Genomic DNA, 25,862 nt, shown 5'->3' on the forward strand with positions numbered 1-25,862 from the left:
TGAGAGCAGTGTATATTTCAGAAATTTTCTTATGCACCGAAATTAAGGTAAAATTTCCACAAACTGAAAACTATTTTCTCTCTCTCTCGAACCCTTTCCGCCCTTCATCCCTTGTGTATACATTACATATACTTAGTGTGCTCGTAGCATTAAGTGGTGGAGGATTAGAGGACGATGGTGGAGAATATGACCATGGGTGGGTGTTGGAGCAAGTTAAATGCACATAGAGTCATAGTATAGAATTTTCCTCCACGACAGTGAGACTCCATAGTATTAATGGTAAGAAAATGTTGTATGTTCCTCATGTATGTTGCCATAGTTTTCAATTTTATTGATCCTAGCATAGAGAGTGTTGCCTATATGATGAGGATGGTGGAGAAGTGCTGAAAAAGTGTGGATTATACCTCTGGGTTGCCATAACAGTTGGTCATTGGACGACGCAGAACAGAGTATCTTAAATTTTTACAATATTGAAGTGCAAAATTTCTCAGAATTATCCTTTTAAACTGTTTTGTGGCTATTTTTGCATCGTAGATGCATTTGATGGTGTCCACTTGGAAAATGCCTTGTGAATTTTGAACAGTTGATTTGGTTATAAGATGTGAGAGTGAGAGGGGTGCAGGATGGTGTATATATATTGAAAATCAATAGGTGAAAATTGCTCTAGTGAGAGATGTATATTTGTGTGAGGGGGAGGAATGAGCTAAAAGTAATTTGTCTCAATCGCGTTATAAAGTCTCACTGATTACACGATGCTTAACAGCCTTGTTTTATTTTTATCTCATAGATTTTGCCACATGATATCAAAAGCACAAGACCGGAGTGAATGAATGTGAGGGTGAAAGAAGAGAATTTCACTGTGCCTGCATTTTTTTTGCTGTGGGAATTCTGGCGTCAAGCAATAATAAGAAATCTTTTTGCTAAATACCTCTAAGAAACTCTATCAGGATGACGATGTAGGGGGAAGTTGGGCTACTTTCAATTGGGCCGGCTTTAAAATTGGGCGTTTTTCACCTATTTTTAAATGGAACTGCACTTAACCGTGAAGTTAAATTATATTATCATAAGACTAAATTCCTTTTAAAAATAGGAGAAAAAAGTCCAATTTCAAAAGTACACTAATTCAAAGATGTCCCACTTCCCCCTAGGTGAAAAATTAGGTTACAGTCGTATAGGGTTGATTAGTGTTCTCTCTGGTGATAAGTTGAATTTATACCTTTCGATCACTTTTACCAGAAAAAAATTGAACTTTGAATTTATTTATTTTTATGAGTATAAGGGCAGAATCACATTGAAAGTAAAATGCTCATCGTATTTCGATAATTTACGCATTTTCATTGCAATTCTTACGCAAATTATCGATTACCGTATTACCTTATCTCAAACTCGGTGGCCCTAAATGAAAATAATTAATAAGAAAATTAAAGAAATAAAACGAAAATGCGATAAACCGTGAGCAAAAAAAAAACTGTACGAATAATTCCTCTTACAGTTCTTTTTTGCTCACCGTTTATCGAATTTTCGTTTTATTTCTTCAATTTTCTTATATTATTTTCACCTAGTGTCACCGGGTATGAGATAAGGTAATACGGTAATGGAAAATTTGCGTAAGAATTGCAATGAAAATGCGTAAATTAACGAAATACGGCGAGGCTACAGCGAGCATTTTATTGTTAATGTGATTCTGCCCTAATGTTGAAAGTTTTTGATTTAAGAATATACTTCAGTCGAGATGATTTTTGTTTGGAAAACTTCATAAAGCAAAATCGAATAAAAATATGCTTAGGAGAATTTCGTGAAAACGTGTGCATTGTGCATCAATGCTACTATCTCACAATATGGGGATCTCTTCAGATAAAGGGAAAAAAAAATAAATAAAAGAAACAGTATAAGATAAACAAAATAATATTAAAATTTATCCATTTTTCGATTAGTTTGAAAAAGTACCTATTTTTATGAAAAAGTGTTATTATAAGTCTCAGTTTCATGTAAATTTTAGAGCAAAGAGAGTATGAGTTACAATGAATAGAGTTGAAACAACTCTTCTTAATGTTAGGACAAACTGAGACACCACTGAACATGGGGTAGCACCAAACACTGCGATTTTTTATTCAGATATTATACTTCAGAGGAAGAGACCTGTATGAATTTATAAATAATGTTTGTTCTTTGAAAAAATGGTCGTCATATCCTAAAAGTAATTTAGGAATAAAAACCAGTGTTCGGTGCTACCCCATTCGGTGGTGTCCTACACTGAGAAAAAAAGAGGCTGCGATTAACATTTTTTCCTCAGAAATTTAACACTTTTTAGGTGTAAAAATATATCAACATTTTTTAATGTTAATTTTACACCTTCTTAAGGATAAAATTAACATGAAAAAGGGTAACTCTAACCCCCAATACACCTAAAAAGGGTAATATTTACACCGATTTTGGATCAATACTGCAGGGCAAAATTAACATTTCAGGAATATTATTTTAACTTTTTCAGATTTCTCTCAGTGTAGTTTCACCTAGACTGAAATAGAAGTATCTTTATAAAAGAGTTAATCAGATTTTACAACAAAAAGGACAAAAAGAGTTAGTTTCAGATTGATTGTTGTATTTATTTTCTGAGTATTCATATTCGTTTAGAAAATGAGTTTCGAATAAAAGTTCAATTGAGTGAAACTGACCTAACCTCCTCTACCGTTAAATCTAAAAACTATTTAACCAAAAGTACTGATGTAGCCGGATCTGTGCTGCTGTAATTTCGAAAGATCATTGAATCAACGAATATTATTCTCAAATTTGTCAGTGAGAATGTGAATTTGTATAATAACAGACGCTTGTTTTTGAGTTTTTAGTTAGTGGCGGAAAGTGGTTCCAGAGGGTGGCGTAAAGTGGTGAATCTACCACAATCAATGATACTATGTGTATGATGAAGGGTTGATGTGGGCATAGAAGATATTATATTGAAATTTCCATGGATAAAACTTTGATGTTAAGCTTTTGCTATGTTATTCAATTCCCAAGTTTATGTGTGGTTTAAGCGTATATGTACAGAGCTGTCGATGGAAGAGAGAGAGTATGAAAGAGAGAAAGAGAATATGTTGTGTGTATAGGGGAATTGGGTCAGGTGTTCAACTGACACGATACAACTCCACCTTGAAAATCTATCGACCAAAATGGGTTTTCATTATCACGAGTTCAGTCACAAAATGGGATGTTATAATGAAATGTGCAATTGAAGAAGAGAGAGAAAAAAAAAAGAAGAAAATGCTAAGAAGGTGCCTTAAGTGATTGGAGAAAGTGAGTGCTAGAATGAAAGAATTTTCGTGCAAATTCCTTAATACAATTTGTTTGAGAATATTTCTTTTTGCCCCTAAGTTTCGTGGGCTTGACTAGTTATGTGAACAAAAGTGTATCTTAGTGACTGAATGTGTGAAAATGCTATTTTTCCCCATTGTATTCATCATGTGATCGCCTGCGCCGCTTTTTCCACGTCATACACTTTTCTCTCTAATAGAACCAGAAGATTTTCCATCGGGTGAGACAGAGTTGGTAGTACAAGTTTGCAATGGTTAGCTGGGTTGTTCTTTCGTCCAACAATCAGTTCACGCTATATTGGCGTCGTTGGGTTGGAGCTTTCCAAAAGCGTCGCGAGAGAGACTCCCAAAGCATCGTCGTTGGCATGGTAACGGCATTTGGACGCCTCATTATCAGTGGTGGTGTGCCTCTATACTGAGAGAGTAGCACTTGAGAGTTCTTCTATATACATTTCTGCCTTTCTTGCTTCTTCTTTGGGTTTTTAAATAAAAAAAAAAACTTGTACTATATGGATGGGCAAAGTGAATAGATTTTCGTTGAGTGAGAAAGAGCTATTTTGTGTCCAAGAGGCATTTTCATCTTTTGTAGGAAAAATGTCACAAACACACCTCTATGAGATGATATTGAGCCAAGACTGGGAGGAGACGGTGGAGGACAATCTTCACAATCTCTGCGTGAAAGAGATGTATTTTCAGGAATGAATGTGGGTGAAAATGTAGAAAATTGTTTGTACAACATTCATTTTGGTGTTCATCTTTGAGAAAATTTACCTCATCCTCATTTTCTTTATTTCCAACGTATTTTTTTCTTTCTTTTTTGTTGTATCTCCAATCCCATACACTGTGGTTCATATCTTTTCACAAGTGCCTAATGATGATGTAGGAAAAATTACACATATACTACCCAAATATCTTGTAGGTTGCGTGAAAGAGATCACCAGGGATTTTGTGAAGCAAAATCGTCACTTTCCGGGTTCTAAATTAGACTCTCAATTGTGTCTCTCTCTCTTTGGTTGATACACATTTTAAATAGAGAATGATATTGGGTATTATAATATGAAGTAATAGTATTATTCGGTTATTTGAATTGGACTGAAGAAGAACTTCTCTGATTCGAAGATTTTGCGCTAAAGAAAATGTTATTATACATATTTGACTGTGGTCTGATATAAATCTCAAGAGGTTATATATTTGAGTTATTTGGAGATTAGAGGATTAGCCTAAAGTAAGAGAGGGTGATCACAGTATTAAGACTATTGTACCGTTTTCCCAAAAGTGTGTTTATGTGATTTTCATTTCAAATGAATTGAAAGATTGATGACAATTTATTATAAATTCCGAGACGATCTTCTGTAAATAATGTTTTGTATTGGACTATCTGATGTATTTTTTAAAAAAGAGAGCCTTAAATTTTGTTAAATACTTTCTCTATTGTTTTCAATGAAAAAAAAATAGTTTTGAACTGGGGAAATTTCATTACTATATAAACTTATTATCATAAAAGAAGATAAGCTTATTTAAACCAGGTTTAGAGATAATCCTTAAGCGGTCTTCAAACCAGAGAGGCAGAGGTTTAGTCTAGTTTTTGAAGGTCTCAAATTTCTAAAAAATGACCAATTTGAAAAATAAGTTTGTTAGATCAATTGCTGTTAATATACCAAAATATTTCCAAATATATCACTGGTGGAGAAACTAAAGGAATTAAAGCATATGGCTATGGCTAAACCTGAGGTCTGACGACCACTTAACTTTTCTAACTTCTTATCAGGGAAGGTTTTTGGAAAACTTATGACCAAGATAAGACGTGATTAGATTTTCAATTGTTCAAAATATACTAAGAATTAGTTGTTTTTTTTAGATTTTTGAAACGATCTTGAACTGGGATAAATTTTGAGGTTATTATTTCTTACCTTAACCCTTTAAGAACGAGAGGGTCAAAAATTGGGGGAAAATAAATCACATTTTCTGACTTTTCAGAGCAAAATAATACTTTAGATGGCCATAGGAAAAAACTCGTTTTTGGGTCATCGGTGATTCAATCGTTCTTAAAAGGTTAAAAGACTAAAGCTCAAAATGCTTTTTAATAACGTTATTTATTTATTTATTTAAAAATCCCGAAAAAAACAAGGAATAAGTTGGTCCATGCATTGTTGTCCATGTATTGATTATCATTATAAACAATAAAAGATAAAAGAATAGTGATTTTTTCTAAGGGAAAGTGCCCATACTTCGTACCATCCCAAGCTTCGTAATAACTAAATTTTTCCTATGTTTCTCTATAAATATTACTTATAGCACCCATATTTTATTATAAAGTAAACGAAAGAGCCCGGTTTTTAAAATATATTCCGGAGTCAAATTTATTCAGAAATTTACGTTTTTCAATTTTTCAATTCAATTCAATTTATTTTCATCTCATTACGTCTTTTTACCCCCCTTCCCATGCGTCCATCGCCGTCTTAGCGTTGATTCCAGTCTCCAGGACTAAACGATGGAAACGTCCTTTCACAGACTGTATGTTATTTGTTACAAAGTCATTGTTACAATTACATTGGGAATAGACCAGACATAAGAGAGAGTAGTAAAACCACTTCCGAGCCAAAAGGCTGTTTGGAAAAGTGGGTGTTTTTTTATACTAAAAAAAAAACTACAAAAAAAATTAACAAAAAATATCAATAACTATTAACTAAAATAGCTAATCACCATAAAGCTGGGTCAAAAAAAAAAGCTATAAGCTTCGTATAAGCTCGTATAAGCTTCGTTTTTACGAAGCTTATACGAGCTTCAGACCTAAGGGCCTTGACAGACCTGAGGATCAGCCGAGAGACGGCTTAGCGTAATTTTATTCGACATGACGGTCAAACTTCATTTCCATCATTTTCCATTAAGTTGTCTCTCGGCTTAAATCGTAAGTGTGTCTAGGGCATAAAGCTTAGCCATGTGGCTTAACTTCTGTAATTTCTTATCAATCATGATTTTTTGGAAAATTATCACTTAAAATTGGACAACATGGGCAAGTGATCCTTTAAATTAAAAAAAAAACAATAAAATTTCTTGTTATTTTTGAATTTCTAAACCATCGGGAACTGGGCTAAACCTTAGGTCTGAAAGCCGGCCTTATGCCCTAGACACACTTACGACTTAAGCCAAAAAATGACTTAGTGAAAAATTATGGAAATGTGGTTTAATCATTATTTCGAATATAATTACGCTAAGCCATCTCTCAGCTAATCCTTAAGTGTGTCGACGCCCTTAAGATCGTACGAAGCATGGAGATTTTCCCCTAAGTAAATTTTCTTTCGACTCTTTAAGGTCCAATGTGTCGAAGAATGATTTTTTCTGACTATTTACAGAGCAAAATAACTTTCTGTGTCAAGAAAAGGATTTTTATTTTTGGGTCACCTTTGGCCCATTGATCTTTTATGGGTAAAAAAGAAATTTTGTTTTAATTGGCGAGAATATTTCATTATTCTTATCTAGTTCTATAAGAAATGTAAGTTGCGTGGTCATCCGAGTAATTAGATATGCTTTTTTCGAAAAAAAATACAAGTCCACAAGCGATTATTTTGATTAAAGCGGTCTTCAGACAAAGGGTTTAGCTTAGCCCAATTACCGAAAGTTTCAAAATCCTAATGACAAATAGGGTCGAAGGAACACCTGTTCGACAGGGAAGATCTATTGACAATTCTTTCAAAATTTCGAAATTTATTTAATTTAACTACTAAAATGTAAGTAATATGACATTTTTTGTGTATAGTCTACATTTTCCTATAAAGAAAAGATGTTCAAATTCTCTATTCATCTAGGTATATCATTAGAAGTTCTTGAAGTGTCAAAAGGTGTTCCTTTTAGCCGGATCATTTATCCGAATCTAATTCTAAGTCAACATTTTCAACAAAAAAAAATCTTCATTGATAGGAATTTATTGAAATTAATCCATATTGCTCAGCTTTATGTCTAAAGCCCATATTAGAATAGTCCTTCAGGATTGTTGTCATTGAAATAGAATAGTATGGAATGAAATAGAACTGCCAATGCTTTTATAGGGTAACTGTGCCAAATTTCGGCCAAATATTGGCGTGCAAACGCCAGTCTCAAGTTTGAAATGTAATATTTTTAATAAAAATTGATTTTTTATTCCTTCTTTTTAAGGAGTGTTGCTTGGGACTTTTATACGCAGTTTATCATCTTCATTTTCACTCAAATCATTCTTATTCCATTTTAAATTGAATAAAAATGTAGACACAGCTTTGGTGGCCTATTTCGGCCACCTTCATTCTTAAAGTTCCTTGCCTTCCCAGAATTTTTCCAGTATCTTTTTCACATTATATCGTGTGTCGAAATGACATTTTGTTATGTTTTTGCATTGTATGATCTCTGGAGTACACAAAAACTAAAATTCATCGAAATTCGAGGAACAAAAAAAGTGGCCGGAATTGCAAGCCGGCCGGAGTTTGGCACACTTACCCTAAGAGTAATAAAAAAAAAGTCACAAAAATACTACTTTTTGAGGTTGCCACTGTAATATAATTCCTTTCAAGGATAAAATATGCAAATCAAATGATTTTGAGGCCTATATAGAGACAGAGTGTATAGATAGGATGCAAAATGGTTATTGTGTGGATGAAAGATGAAAAACACCCACCCAGAATGGGAGGAAAAATCACATGTGAGTTGCTGCCTCTGAAAATTCTATTTAAAATGTGAGTTGAGTTGAAAATTTCTCAACTTATTGCTATTTGTGTATGATGGAGCAAAAGAGAGAGAGAGAGATGGTACATAATCTTAGATGACGTCACTGAATTATCCCCCGCTCTGACGTCATCGAGGACGCTGCGGAGGCTGTATAAGAGTTTGAACCAAGCGAAAGATGATTCAATGGTACAGCTAAGATATGAAATTCATATACAATCAACACTTCATTTGACGCGACAGATGAAGCTTTTTTTTCTTCTTTGGTTTCGACTGGTAACCATGAAAAAAAGGGAGCCTTATCTCTAGAGACAAGTGAAGCTCTTTAGGATTTTTATTTTTCATACAACATCCCTCGGTGAATTTTTCACGTGAGAGTGTGTGAGTTGTGCAATTTTCCTCAGTTGGTATACCCATTAAGAATGTAATAAAATCCCGGGGATTTTTTCATCACAGACATTCAGATATTCAGAATGTCAGGGAATTTTTAAGGGTGTGTGGAGGGTGTGGGTAAGGAAGAGAGGACGGATGGAGGAAATTGATTTTTCTTCATTGATTTGGTGAATTGTTGGTGAGATGGGGGTTCAATGGGGTTGAAAAAAAAAATGAAGTCAATATGGAAAAGTTTATTATAAGTCGCACTTTTTTTTGCCATCCCTGCCAAATCGCTATTTCTGGTCGGTGAGTCGATTGAAGGGAGAGTAGGTGAAAAAGGGGTAGGATGTTGGGGAAGGAAAAAGCCCGCACATACTCCAAAAGAAGACGGTGGTTTTGTTGTATATGGATGTGCGGAGAAATACCACTCTCGACAATATCGTTACCATGGTTTCAGCTGTTTCCATCAATTATGACCTTCTCATTTTCCATGCAGCGCGCGCCTTTCTTCATCACATTGTCACCCCGTCGTCGTCATCGACGTCGTCCTGGGTGCTCACAGTTGACTTGGAAACTATCACTGTTCCGGACAATTTGTCCTCGGGCTGGTCGAATTCTTTCTTCTTTCTACAAAAGAACAAAAAAAATCCACTAAAAGTTTTACCAAAAGAAAGAGTATAAGTGTGATATATTGTAATAATATATTGAAGAAAAATAATAACGTACAAAGAAATAAATAAGAAAAAAAAAGTTGTGTGTTGAAAAAAGTGAGAGATACCGGAGATACCAGTAGAAGCCGTAAAACTGTCGACGCGGATAGGAGTTCAAATTAAGTGGTAGGAAGTTTCTATATTCAGTGGATTCCCCCCTTGTATCATTAAATTGGAGAAAGAGAGAGGAGGTGTGATGGAGGCAGGAAGGGCAGAGATGTGGATGGGTGAGAGGCAAAAAGAAATGGAGATTATGCCAGAAAACAAGTGGAAAAGAGTTTGGTATATGTGAATGCATTAAAATTGGTGTGACCTGATTTTTTTTGCCTCTCACACTTCCAAAAGGCAAAACTTGAATGATTGGCAATGTTATATGGAATGATATGGTTTTGGTATGGAGAGAGAAAGTGGAAGTGATTTTCGATTAATTTCCTTGTGAGCTGAGAGACATTTGATCAATTTTCTGTTGTAATTAACTGGCACGTGGAGAAGAAGAGATTCAAAAGTGGATTTTCCATTTCTAACTAATCCGCGATGCTATTGAAGGCAAAAAAAAATGACAAATTGTCCGGGAGATTGGATTGAATGAATTGCTTCATTCATATAACAAGGTGCATCAAAATTTTTCAGATGGGTCGAAGACTAGGTGGTAAAAGCTAAAAAAAATTATTAATTATAGTTTTATTGAAATCTTGTAAGCACAGGATATTTTGAGTGTTCTGAGCATATTTTACGTAAAGAAAGGAAATAAGCTACACTCTTAGAAAAAATTAGTTCGTACAAGCTCATATGCAGTTATTAGAACTATAAAATATAGTAAATATAGACCCAACTATATATTTAGTTTGGGTAACTAAATGAAATAGTTGACCACAGTTAGTTAAAGTATCCTTTTCATTTAGTTATCACAACTAAATCAAAATAGTAATGGGTACTATAACATATTAGTTCCAATTACTAAATAAATGGGGTTGATACCCATCTTATTGGCTGTAATAACTATATCATATTAGTTGTGGTTACTATATAGCATTCATTGTGATGCATATTTCTTATTAGTTGCTTAAAATTCGAAAGAGCTTCAACGCATTACTAAAATAAAAACCACTCTTTACTATTGGAAAAGTAGTCATAACTTTATGAAAATATAGGCCCATCTATTTACATTGGTTGTGAGAACTAAAAGGAATTAGTGACCAATATTAGTTGGGATAATGATTTCATTTAATTAACACAAGCAAATATAATTGTATGAAAGCATTATGAAATAATTGCCGCAACTTATCCACGTAAATATTGTCTTATAATCTCACTACTAATGAATTTATTATGAGTATAATGTTTTAAGAATATAAGAACCATTTTAAATAGATTTGATAATAATCGCCCGAACAACTAATTTTCATTAGTAATCACGTCTAAACTTTTCTAAGAGTGTACGCCCCCATCAAGGTGTAGGGGCAAGAGCGGTGCCTTCAGACGACACGAGCTTCGGACAATTCAGTTTTTTTTCTATCTTAATGATTTTTACCCATGGTTCTTTTCAGAAAATTTAAGGCATTGGACTAGCTATAGAAATAAAATTTTATAAATAGTCAAATCAATTAAAAACATTGAAAAAATAAGTTGTTAGAACTTAGCAATGTTCGTCCAAAAGTACCGACTTTGCCTTTACATCTTGAAGGGGGCGCAGCTTATTTCCTTTCTTTAGGTAAAACATCCTTAGAAACTCATAAAACATCCTGTTCTCACAAGCCCGAAATGTGAGCTTATGGGACTAAAAAGTAGAACGGTCAAAGTTTGGTAATCTTTGGGCACTGTACACTTCCACTGAGAAAAACAACGGGGTTCGATTAGCTTTTCTTCCTCATAACTTTAACACTTTTTAGGTGTAAAAATATATCAACATTTTTTAATGTTAATTTTACATCTTATCAAGGGTAAAATTGACATGAAAAAGGGTAACTTTAACTCCTAACACCTAAAAAGCATAATATTTACACCGATTTCAGATCAATACTGCAGTGTAAAATAAACATTTCCGGAATGTTATTTTAACTTTTTCGGATTTCTCTCAGTGTTCGGATTATTCTTTTGTGAGACTAGAGAGAGTATTTATCGGACTTTTGAATCCTTTTGGAAAGCTTACACTCACGGATCACGATATAAAGGGAAGTTTGGACAGATTATTAGCCACTTTTTTTGCAATTTACTCTCACGTATAGCAAAATAAGAGCACGAAAAAAATAGGATGTGTGGTCAAAAATGCATTTCTGGAATTAAAGATGTTAAAGCTCTTCAGTTGAATTTACCATAACAAAATAGGCTCCGTAGAGTTTCTCACTCCTCTATATTACACAGAAAAAAATATTTTGTAAAAATGTTCGTAAATGTTTGTGAATTCCTATGGGGGACTTACGAAATGCTCGTATATCGTATAACCCACAAACAAGTTTGTAAAAGTTTATACTTTTTTCAGAAACATTGTTCGTAACATGATTATTTGACGAGAATTTTTTGTACTTTTGCAAACTTGTTTATAAAATGTTCGTCAGGCAAACAAAACTTTACGAAAAAATGACAAAATTTTACGAACTTTTTTGTATGTTTACGAACATTTACGAATAAATGTTTGTAAAACTACAAAAAATGCTTGTCAAGTGACCATATTACGAACATTTTTTTGTGAAAAAGATACGAACTTGTTTGTGGGTTATACGATTTACGAGCATTTGTTAGTCCCACATAGGAATACAACATTTACAAACATTTTTACAAAATATTTTTTTGTGTAGGTAAGACCGTCTCAAGACAGTCATTGTATAAATAGCTTTTACTGCGATAATATTACTTATTCGAAGTTAAAATACTTGCAATGTCCTCAGTCGTAGTCTTAATGATATTAGGTGAGATTCTTAACAATCTCACCTACTATAATCCTAACAAAATTTCATGTCGTCCGATCGACCTCAAATTTGGCCAAAATGTGTTTCGCCACTTCCTGATTCCGAATATATATGTGGCTAAGTTACGTTCCCGGCCGGCCGGCCGGCCGGCCGGCCGCTCTTTGGAGCTTAATAGCTCCTAAACTAAAAAAGATATCGACTTGCGGTTTTCGGCAAAGGTTATATATCGGGTGAAAATTGCAACTTGGTGCATAGACCCCCCACCCCCCACCCCTCCTTCCGCCATTTTGAAGACCCCCCTTTTTTTGTTTTCTCAATAGCTCCGCCCCTATGGCATTCAGCGGACTCAAATTTTAGTATGTTATAGCTGGGCCTTAGAGCTTTCCATCAATACCAAACTTAAGGTCCCCCGACCCCCCTGACCCGAGCTATAAGGGTCCAAAAAAAATTTCTTAAAATGGCCATAACTCCGGTTCTAATTGTCAGAATTTAAAAAATGAAGGCTTTTTGGAAAGCTCTCGTGAAATGCCATTTCTCCTTCTAACATCGCAAGTTCATAAAACCACCGCTAGGGGCGCTTTTTTTAAAAAGAAAATTTTTAAATCTTAAAAGTTAAATAACTCAAAAATTCCATTGTGCATCGGGCTGAAAATTTAGTATGTTGTAGCCGTTGATTATACCTATCAAACAAAAAAAACCTTAAGTCGATCCATAACCCCTGACCCGAGCTATAAGGGGTCAAAGTTCGAACATTGACCGGCCTCTATCTCCGGTTCTAATTAACATAGCGACCTAAATTTTACCTTTTTGGTTTCGTATCGATGAGCACTTTCAGATGGAAGTTCAAAAAGTCACCACAGGTGGCGCTGTGATAGCGTCAAAATTCATCGAAATTCAAAGTCACTTTTCTCAAAAACGGCATTGTGCAAGTTAATGAAACTTTAGTATGTTGTAGTCCAGTCTAGGACGTTTCCAAAATGGTGCGTATGCGCGCTGTGGTTAAAACAGAACCGGAGATATGAGGGGTCAAAGTTCACGAAATTCAAAAAATCATATCTCCGGTTCTATGTGACCGATTTTGATGAATGAGGGCTTAAACGAAAGATCTCACCAAATGCTACAACTTTGTAGAATGTTTGAACTTCGTGGGACCAACACCAGGGGCGCCACAGTCGAAAAACCAATTTCAATATCACATAACCTCAATTATCTCGACTGTCGCTGAACCGATTTTGATGATTACTTCAACATAATTGTAGAGCACATTTGTCTCTACATTTCGTCCATACATCATTTTCCGCTCAGACTACGCTATCACTCCGATTTTGCCGTTTAAGTGTGAAAAAATTGATTTTTCCCATAATAACGCTTTGAAATCACTCAGATGCCAATTTGACTGCCTCTACTCCACCAAGACACTTAAAATAGGGTTTTAAATGAAGAGTCTCACAAAATACAACAATTCTTTGAAATAGTTGAAGCTCAACAAATGACTACTTGGGGCACTCTGGATGAAAAAACGAGTTAAGAAACAAAAAACCTCGCTTATCTTGGCTTCTGAGTAATCGATGAGTTCAAGTTCTACGGCAAAATTATTGAGAACATTCTGGTCTACATTTCACCCATATAACACTTTTCTGTCAGTTCATCCAAATCCTTGATATTTTGGTTTAAATACAAAATTTGTATAATTTCACGAATTTGATTCAAGATAACTGAATGGCGACTCACAATTTCAGCTCTAAATCGAATTTGCATGCACTCCGAGTTAGCTCACGTTAAGAATCTCACCTACATAAGCCGGTTAGGATTATCTGTCCCTTTCTTCTGAAGTTGAACTTATTTTGACCTTTCGTTTGGTTACCGTTGTTTTGCAACATTATTAATAATAGAAAATAATTGAAATGACACGAACCCAGATTGAGTCAAATAGTCGATTTCTGCGAATTAAGCGAAATTGATAAAGAAGCATATTTTGATGAATTCCCTATAGTTCGACCTTTAATGCTCCAGATTGTGAAATAAGGCCAGAAGATGAGCAATACATTTCAAAGTACCTTCAAGTTATACAAGAAAGTGACGTTTTTATAGGTGACTTGTGACTTATGGCCTCTGCACACTAGAGAAATTTATGTCCAAAGCATTGAACAACCTTTTCCTTCAGCGGACGCCAGCCCACTGACACTCCCGTTTGCCAAAGCAATTCACTTTAATTTGCAGAAAAGCGATCGCAGCACCATAAAGGATACAATAAAGAAAACTGATTTTTGACGAGACTACTTAGATCCAAAGACAATGGTCCATATTGAAGGAAATTCCCTACACGTGTGTAGGAGAGACTCTTCAATATGGACATAAACTTCTATATAGTGTGTAAAGGCCACAAGGAATTTGCTTCAATATGGACATAAACTTTTCAACTGTGTAGAATTATTCGTTAAAAATCAATCTTATTGATACACCTTCAGCTTAATTAACGGCTAATTTTAAGAATTCTAAACGTTTTTTTCTAAAAATTATCATTTTTTAGATAATCATAGAAAATGCATCCATAAAAAATGTTCTAAATTAATTTAACAATTTGTTCATTATTTTTCAATGAAAGTATTTCAGTCTTTTGATGCCTTTATGGCTTCTACACATTAGAAAAATTTATGCCCACATTGAAGCAATTTCTTTACGCTTGAGTAGGGCAAACTCTTCAATATGGACATAAATTTCTTTAGTGTGTAGAGGCCGTTAAATAGATTTGATCGTTTCCAGCCAGGCGGTCTTTACCTTTTCTTACCTGGCGCTCAAACGAAAAGAAATAATGAAGAATGGTCGGGTTTTTTGAGTTTATAGGACCATTAAATACTCTAGACAAAATTATTTAATTAATTTTTTCGCATATTAAAGAAAATACTGTTAGAAGGTTAAATTAAGTTGATTTGATTTTTGAGGTTATATTTTTCTGACATTACATATGTTTATTCATGTTTTTCTATCTCATGATCAACATGTGGACATCGCATTCTCTATTCTAATTTATGGCTCAAAAAATGCCTTTATTAAGTACTTAATAATAACTTATTTTATGCACTTGGACAAAGCCCTTACTTCAGATCATGAACAATGCCTTTAATTACAGCATTGCACTAGTAACAGTTTACTTTTTGTTAGCCAGGGGTGACATGATAACTTATTTTCGATACTATCGACTGTCGATTCTAAGAAATTTAAACGATAGCAGGACTTCCTGTGACAAAAATAGATATTTATAAACAGTCACATTCTCTTAACTCTTTCCGGACCACAACATATCCAGCGAACGAATTTCAGTAAAACTCACTTTATTGTAAGTCTTAGTGGTCAAATATGATACTTTTATAGAGAAAGAATTTTTTCCTCCTCTGGGAAATTGGAAAACTCATGGATACTCTCGTCCCCAAAAGAACGAAAAGGAGACAAACTTGAATTTTCCAAAAGCCAATAATATCAATTTTGTGAATTATTTTTGCTTGTCAAATGACTCCTTTACAATGTTGATCACTAAAACAAGAAGAATTATTGACCAGTATCTTGTGAGATGCCCAGGAAGTGGTCAAGAAGACACCAAATTCTTGCTTAACAACAGGTTCCTCAAAATATTTCACACAAAAACACTTTAAAACACATTTCTCTCAACACGATGTTATTGTAGACACATTAAGCTTTCTCAAAAGCAAAAAGACACTTCCTGGACAATCAGAATTTACCAAAATTAGGAAGAATAGGAAAAACTTCCCTGAAAACAATCTCCTGCGCTGCCAAATGTCAAAATTATCGGCCATATTGGCAAAAATGTCGCTCCCGCTTGGAATTTTCTTACAAGGTTGGTGTCAAAAAGCAAATGGCGGGCATTGGCGGAATAACTTTACATTTGATCTCTAGATTTTTGGGGACGAGAGTACCCATAATGTTTGAACTAGTTTTTTTTTGGAAATTTAAGAAAAAAATGTTTTTCGAATTTATGTAATCTGTAATTGTTAGTTATCATACTTAGGGGAAACTGGGGCACCACCAAACACTGCGATTTTTTAATCGGATATTCGACTTCAGAGTATAAGACCTATAGGAATTTATAGGCACTATAGGGATGCTTGTCCACTGAAGGAATGGTCGAGATAGTCCAAGTAGTTTAGAAATAAAAATTAGTGTTTGGTGGTACCCCGTGTTTGGTGGTGCCCCAGTTTCCCCTATTGGCCCCGAGAGGTTTCTCCTTATTCTGGTCTAGAAATATCAAAAAGGTGACAATATCTGCAAGGAAGCAGAAAATCAAAAATTCACGATTTTTGACCAAAAATATCTTAGCTCAGGAGTTAATTAGGATCCTGCAAAAAATATCCTAGATTTGGACATCCTTATAGTTTGTAATTATCCAGAAGAAACGAATTTTTATCGATTCTAGATAGTCTAAAAAAATTGTTGTTTCCATGGGTACCCAGAGTCCCAAAGGAGACGAAAGAGTTAAGGCCTATACTTCAGTCGAGATGGATTTCGGTGACGAAAGTTCATGAGGAACATCAAATAAGAATCAACTTAAGAGTGTTTAATACAGACGCGTGCATGACGAAATCATATGCCAGTGCTGGCAGCAGGAGGGGAAGGGAATCTCGAATTAAAAATGAGAAACTATGTACACTGAGAAAAAAAAGAGGGTGCGATTAACTTTTTTTCCTCGTAACTTTAACACTTTTTAGGTGTAAAAATATATCAACATTTTTTAATGTTAATTTTACACCTTTTTAAGGGTAAAATTAACATGAAAATGGGTTCATTCAACCCCTAATACACCTAAAAAGGGTAATATTTACACCGATTTCGGATCAATAATGCAGGGTAAAATTAACATTTCCGGAATGTTATTTTAACTTTTTCGGATTTCTCTCAGTGTAGCACGAAAATTGCCACAGATTTGGCGTCATCCTCGCTTCGGTGACGGGTGACTGCGTGTGAGAGGAGGGATACGATTTTATACTAGACGAACTATTTTTTTTGGAACAAATTCGTTACTAACATTGGGTATCTTTTTGTTCCTCCTAGAAAGCACAAATTTGTTCCAAAAATTTTCGGTGTCCGTGAACGAGCTACATTTTGGAACAAATATGTGCCGAAATTTTTTACCGTGATTCACTTAACCCATTGAGTAACCGCACTTGGACGAAGCCCTTACTTAAAGATCATGGACAATGTCTTTAATTAAAGCAGTGCGCTAGTAACAGCTTTAGGCCAGGTTATCGAGGAGGGGTACCCCGAAAGACTAAGTCGCTATCCCCGACTGTTTGGTCTCTATCAATGCTAACACAGAGATGGATGAACAAACAAAGTGTGCACTGAAAGGTGTGACCTTTCTTTTTATCACTGCAAAATATGAATTGTTTTTGTTTACTTAGGAAAATTATTATAAAGCCAGCGGCAGCCGCAATTCAGTTGTGAAAAAGAAAAAGTGTGATAGAGTTGTGTTGTGTCCGGGGAAACTATTGCCTCTACTTGTGCATTAACATTAGGATATTTTGTTGAAACTCTTGCAGAATGTCACCTGAACGACCTCCATCACAGGATGGTGGTCCAATGTTGGAATCACCGAGTTTAATAATGTCATCAATGCCAATTGAATCCAGCCATGTGATCCTCCAGCAGCACATTCAGTATAGCAATCAGGGAATTGGAGGAGGAGGAGGAGGAGGTGGCGGCGGTGATGGTGGCGGCGGTGGCGGTGGTGGAATTGTGATAAATGGGAATGGTGTGGCGACAGGAAGTGGCGGTGGAAGTCGCAATGTTAATGGCCAGGGGCCAGTTGCCGTGGAGCAAACGGGGTCTTCCAAACTTTTGGTGCTACAGCAGACCAGTGAAAATTACATTGCTGCAAGTGAGTATAGAAGGAATTAATTAAAAAAATTTTTTTGGGGATGGTAAATTTTAATTTAAAAAAAAAATTTAAATAAGATTGTGCATTATCGTTTGCAGCTAATGAGAATAATGGTGTTGGGAATATAGTATTGCTGGCGACAGAGCAAATGGATGTGAATCCTGGTGATCACAATGGAATTGTAACGTCGGCAAATGGTGCTGATGAAGAGTTAACACCACTCACATGGTTGCATAATAAAGATTTACTCAAGGGAATTAATCTATCGTGTGCAAAAGTTCAATCAAGTAGTGATACATTGATTAAACAGAATACAGGAGCGATATCGCCTACAAGTGATTTCCTGGAGGATTCGTGTATATCTGAGGATAACACATCGTCCATTGTATCCAATTCGGATCAGAGTATTGGGATGTACAGTACGGAAACATCACCAAAACTGTATATAAGTCCCAATAATAACAATAATACCATTAACAAGAATCGCAATCACTTGTCAACATCAACGAGAACTTCGACAATTCAGGTTAGTCCAGGCGGTACGACGACTGTCATTGAATACCATTCGAGTGGGAAGCAGCAGCAGCAGCAGCAAAATGGTGTAGTAGGCGGTGGAAATGTGGCAAGTAGCAGCAATGGGGGTGCATCTACTTCAACAATCACCACTACAACTACAACAACGTCAACACCCCATCAACATTTCCACAAGAAATATCTGCGGGAGGAGCATGTGAAGACACTGAGACAAAATCAAAATGACTCGGGATTTGTCTCACCAACAACTGTGGGACAGCAGTATGAGGCTAGCCAGCAACAGGCTGTTACACCACCACAGCCCGTTTCCCCCCTGAGGCATCGTGGAGGAAGTGGAGGCGGTGGAGGAGGAGGAAGTGGTCATCATAGCCAAAAGTCGTCATCCCTCAATACAACCCCGTCAAAACTGAAACATCCAACAAATCAACCATATGATCCTCAGGTGCATACCACCAATAAGCCACCATTCAGCTTCAGTTCCCTCATCTTTATGGCCATTGAGGATGCATCGGAGAAGGCACTGCCCGTCAAGGAGATCTATGCGTGGATAGTAAAGCACTTTCCCTACTTCAAAACAGCACCAACTGGATGGAAAAACAGTGTACGCCACAATTTGTCACTCAACAAATGCTTCCAGAAAGTCGAAAAAGCTCCAGTAAGCATCGGTCTATCTCCAATTACCTTCCTCTTAAAATAATTGAGTGTAATTTTCTATTCTTTCTCTCCTCTTTGTCCATGCAGAATATGGGAAAGGGATCTCTGTGGCGCGTTGAGCAGCAATATCGGCAGAATCTAATTCAGGCACTCACTCGTTCGCCTTTCCATCCATTTTCAACTTTTGACAAGACTGTGTACAAGACTCAGCAAGGGTCCAATGACTCCTCCACTGTCTCTAAGGTAAGTTCCATTTTATGTGAAATATAATACAGTGGTGGCAAAAATAATAGGACCACCTTTGATTAGCCTACTTTTTTACCTTTTGTAATTTTTTACTCCAATGTGCGTTGAAATAATTAGATGAGATTCTTAATAATCTCACCTACTATCCTAACAAAATTTCATGTCCTCCGATCGGCCCCAAACTTTGCCAAAATGTGTTTCAGCACTTCCTGATCACGAATATATGGGTGGCTATGTTACGTTCCCGGCCGTCCGGCCGCTCTTTGGAGCTTAATAGCATCAAAACTAAGAAAGATATCGACTTGCGGTTTTCGGCAAAGGTTATATATCGTCATTGTCTTTGGATCTAAATAGTCCCGTAAAGACTCAGTTTTCTTTATTGTTTCCTTTTTGGCGCTGCGATCGCTTTTTCTGCAGGCACATTTTTTTACTCCTTCTTTTTTTACGTTATTTCCGAATGCAAATTAAAGTGAATTGCATCGGCAAATGAAGTGTCAGTGGGCTGGCGTCCGCTGAAGGAAAAGGTCGTCTCTGAGCCCAAACAGAAGTAGATTTTGATTCTCCAATAGTGTCTTGGATAAAAGGTAAATGGAACTTTATTTGCAGAAAAAGTCGTTGATGTTCGAAGAATTGAAATTCAATTTCGAATTTTCATACTAAATTTTCGAACAAGGTGGGGAAAATTTATCAAATATTACTTTAAAAAACTGGCAAGAGTTACTCAGTGACTATGGAGTGATTAAATACTGGGGAAAGAGCAGTAAACGTCGTTGTTCTGTTTTTTTCCTCACAACAATGTGAAGACCGTCACATTTTGACACTTGAGCACTTCGAAATTCGATCAGAATGTACCTCAGCCACCTTGCGGAATTATCAAGAAGCAAGAAAGTCTCTTTTTTGGATCATCAAATAGATTTTCGAATTTTTCGAAAGTGTATGTCGCTCCGTATGAGGATTTATGGAGGGGTAAAACGATACCTGAAATCATATGGATATGTGCGTGCTCACTCACTCTTTAGCTTTAGAGAGAGAGAGCATTATCCTCACAACTCACCTCGCAATCTCGTCTCTTACCTTGATTTTCTTCGTTCCTCAAGGAGTCAGTGAGGAATGAATTTTTCTGTTTTCTGGCTTTTTGGACGATTTGGTCCGCGTTGCTCTACTGCCTGAGTACACTTTGGACTCTGCGGTACACTTGCAATATGTATCGATTCTATGCCTTATTTTATTCAAAAAATTCTAAATTTCGACCGTTACCGTCCTAGAGTTTAAACGATAAAAGATATCACGTTCCGAACCCCTAATATAAGAACGATATCTCCAGACGTTTTATATTCTTTCCCCACCACCCTCCTCCAACGCCTCTAATTTTTTTTTAATTTTTTTATCGAGAACGGCTCCTACGATTTCTTTTATTTTTGGACATGTTTTGGAGGTGATCCAAGCGCACATTTCGTCCATACATACCTATGACCTAAAAAAATCGCCATCTTGAATTTTTGAAGGAAAAAGTTTTTACTAATTAGAGGGTCTATTTTTCAACCGATTTGGATAAATTTAGATGCTTTGGAAAGATCCTGAAATTTCCAATCCAATTACATATTCTTAATTCTTCTTTTCTGTCCGTAAATTTGTTATCCAATGAAGAAATGATCATTTTAGAATGTTCTGGCATGAGACGCATAAACAAAAAATGTAAACACGAGAAAGATAAGTCATCCTCGGATATTCAACCAATTAATTACTGATTTCAAGACCAGTTAAACTTAAACTTTCGAAAAATTTAAGATGAACAGTTATAATAGTCTATTTTTTCAACTTGTCTAGAGTTGGTAGATTTCAAGAAATTTCATGAATTTCCGTCTAAAGTAGGTGGCGACTGCTGTGAAATTTCTGAAATTTTACCATCTCTAAACTTGTCACTGTTCCGGACCTTAACCGGTAAGAGATATCTACTTCCAGTCTTCCATAACCCCCAATAAAAAAACAATATCTCTAAATGTGTTTTCCTCTCCCTACCCCCCGTCCCCTAACCCCTCCTAAACCTTTTTTTCGATTTTTCTCAAAATTGGCCCAAGCTATTTGAGGCTAACCTAATAGAGCCCCTAACGAGAAAGTTCTGTATTTGCTCCAATTTCTGATAGTTTTCTTTATCCAAACTTGGAAAATTAATTGTCAAGATACTAAATAATTATTGACATTACACTAAAATTTTGTTATTTTTTAAATACTTGAAATAAATTTAAGTTTATTACAGTAGTCCTATTTTATTGTCCGAACAGATTATCACTATTCACATGTCAAAATAGAGATCTCTAATGGCCAAAACAACACTTATTCTACGTATGGATATCATTTGAACATTTCTACATCAAAATTATTTCAACGGATTGGAATAAAAAATTACAAGAGTTAAAAAAGTTGGCTTATCAGAGGTGGTCCTATTATTTTTGCCACCACTGTATGTCTTTTTTTGTATCATAACAAAATTTGAACATTAACAAAAAAATTACAATTTAGCCCAATGAAAATTTAAATGTTACGCTTGTAACTTCAAATGGATTTGTTTTTATTCGATAGAAGTAATTGATTATACAAAAAGTCGAGTGCAACTGTTGCAAACTGAGATAAGTATTCCTGAATACATTAAAAGGAAAGTTTCGCAAAATGACTTGAAACTATGTAAAGGACTTTCAGTTGTAATCCCCAAGACGATTTAGTAGTTGTTTTATTGTTTGGATATTGCAAAGAAAGTGTTCGAAGTTAAACCTCTGGGCTTAATACTTCGATGTACATGCCTTGAAGGTAAACATTTGTAAAAGGGGGGGGGGGCTTTCAATGGGAATTTAGAGTTTTTATTGAATGTTGAAGACTAACATCAATTTAATTCAATTTAATTTCAATATATTTTTCATTTAGTTATTTACAATGTTTACACTCAAAAAAATAATCGAGTAAAACTTACTCGAATCGATGTTTAATTGACTCTTCTTCGTTGTGATTTTATAATCAAATAAATATTTTTTAGCATATTTTAGAGTTGATTTTACTTCTATTTAGGTGTAATATTCGGAAGAGTTGATTTACCTTTTTTTCGTAAAATTTACATGACAAATAACTCTTTTTAAGACTGAAAATAACTCGTTTTAAGAGTTAAAATAACTCTTTCAAATCCCAAAAATGGATAAATTTTGCAATTCTATGTTTTTTTTTTCATTTTATCATTTTCTTTATTAATATTTTCTTGATCTCAAGTCCCCTATATTCCGAGCGAAATATCACGTATGATGCACGCACATATCTTCATGAAACACTGTTAGACATATTTCTAGTTGATATTCCATATGAACTTTGTCATACGAAAATCTTCTTGACTGAAGTATATTCTTAACCCTCTAACGGGTAAGACCGCCTCCAGGCGGTCTTCACAAAAGTCACATTTACAGCGACAATAAAGGTTTTATTTATTTAAAAGTGCTATATTTTCCTCGGTAATAGTTTTATAAACATCTCTTGAAAGTTTGAACTCATTTTGACTCTTTGTTTTGTTGCTATTCCCAGTTTTGTGTCACAGATCAGAGAAAGAGCAACAAAAAATATTTGTGCAAAAAAACTCATTTCCAATTTCCATAAAAATACCGATTTAAAGTTATCTGACTAAAATAAATTTATTTTTTACTGAAAGATATGTCATTCTACTTTGTATATTTTATTTAAAAAATTTTAAAACACTAAAAATGTGAATTTTAGAAGCAAAAAGAGTTTCAAAAAAATTTTATTTTTTTTCACCTAGCGCCTAAACTAAAAGAGATAATGAAGAATGGATGGTTTTTTCGACTTTATTGGATCATAATTATCCCAGAAAACATTGTTTTAGAATTTTTTTCGCATATTAAAGAAAACATCGTTAGAGGGTTAACGTTAGGAACTAGCCACCCCAAAGCTAAAAACTTTCAACCATCGAAAATCTTTGGTCTTTGATAAATTTCAAAATCACCGCCCAGATGCCTCATTGTTTGAGGAATTTGAAACAGATAATTTTTGAGATCTGGCTCCTTTTCACACAAGTCGAGTTTAAAAAGCTTTATCTTTCCAAGCCTGAACGAATTGCTGAATTATATCGCAAGAACGCTGCAAATATTAAATATTAGTGCAGACCTTAAGAAACTTTTCATCGATGAAATGCTGCATTATTTTTGTTAAATTAATTTTTATTCTAACGAAAAATTAAAATTAATTTTTCTAAACCCGGAATTAGAAAGAGTAATAACCATAGAATGTAATGGAATCAAAAAATTAATTTTTAAAAATATTTACAATAACATTTTAAAACCTCTTTCACTAGAAATTATGATAAGTAAGAAACTTATTATTCCTACTGCAGCTTGTATTTTTGGACACTTTACTGGTAATTTTGTACAGCTAACCCGCCTCAATAGAATGACCATGGTTCTCCATTTCAAGAACCGAACTTACGATGTTCAATATTAAAAATTGAACAAATTCAGTGTTAAAATCTTCTAAAAGAATAAATATTTGGATAGAGTACAGTAGGGGAAAGTACTCTCCCTTCGAACGTTCATGCCATTGAATAATGTGAATTTTCTTTTATTTTTCCTTAGAGACTCACATATTTCTATTAAATGTTAGTTAGCTTACTATCAATTATCGATAATTATGTGTAAGTCTCTAAAAAAAAAAATAAAAGAAATTCGCATAATTCAAAGAGATGAACGTTTGAGTGAAAAATACTTTCCCCCATTTATTACATATTCGAAGAAAATTCCATAATTTTATTCAATTTATTTGTAGTGTCCAAATTTACCTTCAAAGTGTCCAAAATTACAAGCTGTCCCAATTTTACAAGCACTTCCCCTATATTATCTATTTCTTTAATTGAATTGAAATCAAAAACTAAATTGATTTCCCTTTTATTTAAATTCGAATAGGGTTACAAGTTCGAAATAATTTTGCCTTTTTGTGTAGGTAATATTTAAGATCAATTTACTGAATGAAAATAATAATGTAGAAAAACTAATCATCAATTTAATTTGCCATTGAAATTCTCAAAAAAACCCCTTTAATGAACACAATGTCTCAATAAAAACCTGTTTAGGTTTAGACACTGAATTTCCGACAAGTTTTTTTTGCAGAATTATATTGTAATTTTCTATTACATAATTTTGGTATGTCGTTTCGTTAGAGAGACTAGTCTTAAGTTTTTGCTACATTATTATGTTCATTGTCAAAGACACCAATGAAATTGTTTCTTATCTGATGCGGGCTACAGATGAAGTTGTAATGCCATTGGCAGATGCTTTTAAGTTTTAAGCAACAAGTTCATTAACAATGCACTATTACCGGGGCTATTTTTTATCTGTCAGATGAAAATTTTATGATGCTTATTAGATTGTCAAGAATTTGGTCAATTTTCGAAATTATCAAGCTTTATATTTATAATTTCATGAGCTTTTAATGCTAAAAAAATCATTAAGTTTGTACATAGGATTTTACTGATTTAAATGAAAAAAAAATCATTTTTCTTGTGCGATTCTAGTCATCGAGTGGACGTCCATTGAATGCCTCTCTCACACCTCGCTTGTCCAAATTCATGGCTGAACTCGATACTCCACCTGAGCCACCAGCAAGTCCACCGATTGAGGATGAGTACCGTCACTTGACGTCGTACAGTTATTATGAGAATGGGACGAATGCCATGCTCAATGTCCTAGTCAACAGCAGTGAAAATGGTGGTAGTGCCACCAGTAGCAATAGTGCAAGTCCGGAGAAAATTGCAAGAGATTGGGGAGCTGACAGTAGTATTGAGGATGTCAATGCTGCAACAGCAATGTTGGCTCTCAAACATGGACCCAAGGTGTTTGCCGAGACCTTTCAAAATGGGTAAGTTTTATTACACCTTTTTTATGCGTTCGATATCCATGTACATATTTGTGTTATTTTTCCTATCTATTTTTTTTTATTAACATTTAACGTGAATTTGTGCATTTTGAGACATTTTACTTTTATTTCTTATGAAAAGCCTTTACTAAAATATCTCAACGAAACTAAAAGGGAGCAAATTTTTTATTTGTTACACAAATTAACTTCTCTCTTATGAGACTAATAATTAAACTTTTGATCTTAAAAGTTCATTCATATTCCGGAATTAATATTCTCTAATTCTTTAAACTTTACCGTGAAATGCAATAAAATTCTCATTAACCTTTACAAAATTAAAATATCAAACTTCTTCAAGTTATCTTTAATTAAAAAGCAGACTTAAGTACTTAAAATTTAAATATGTATTTTATAACGTCTACATCCATTCACTCATTCTTGGAAAACTTTAACTTTGACTCTGTAAGAGATATTTAAATCTTGCTACAAGAAAAATACTTTGGCAAAACTTAACCCCTTTGAGACATTAGTCTCTTTCATGATATCAGAATTTTTCGAGTTGGAAGGTAACTATTAGAGAGAATGAAGAAGTTGGGATATGTGTAAAGTGTATATAATTACTAATAAATCTTGTAAACAATAAATCGCT

At 34.6% G+C, this 25,862-nt stretch overlaps 1 protein-coding gene across 7 annotated transcripts in view; it reads left to right on the forward strand.

Annotated features, from left to right (window-relative positions):
• LOC129799821 (uncharacterized protein DDB_G0280205) overlaps positions 1-25,862 on the forward strand; it is a 74,049-nt gene that overhangs the window by 33,929 nt on the left and 14,258 nt on the right. For 4 of the 7 annotated variants that reach the window (XM_055844089.1, XM_055844056.1, XM_055844064.1 and 1 more), the window contains 4 exons: positions 17,544-17,881; positions 17,959-19,070; positions 19,157-19,312; positions 24,873-25,216. In XM_055844089.1, coding sequence (XP_055700064.1) covers positions 17,545-17,881; positions 17,959-19,070; positions 19,157-19,312; positions 24,873-25,216 — 1,949 coding nt within the window. In that variant the 5' untranslated portion in view covers position 17,544. Of the gene's footprint in view, positions 1-9,078; positions 9,212-17,543; positions 17,882-17,958; positions 19,071-19,156; positions 19,313-24,872; positions 25,217-25,862 lie in introns of those variants that run through there. The other 3 variants (XM_055844081.1, XM_055844106.1, XM_055844097.1) reach the window with 2 other exon arrangements.

This window comes from Phlebotomus papatasi, chromosome 1 (genome assembly GCF_024763615.1).
Source record: "Phlebotomus papatasi isolate M1 chromosome 1, Ppap_2.1, whole genome shotgun sequence".
Taxonomy (NCBI): domain Eukaryota; kingdom Metazoa; phylum Arthropoda; class Insecta; order Diptera; family Psychodidae; genus Phlebotomus; species Phlebotomus papatasi.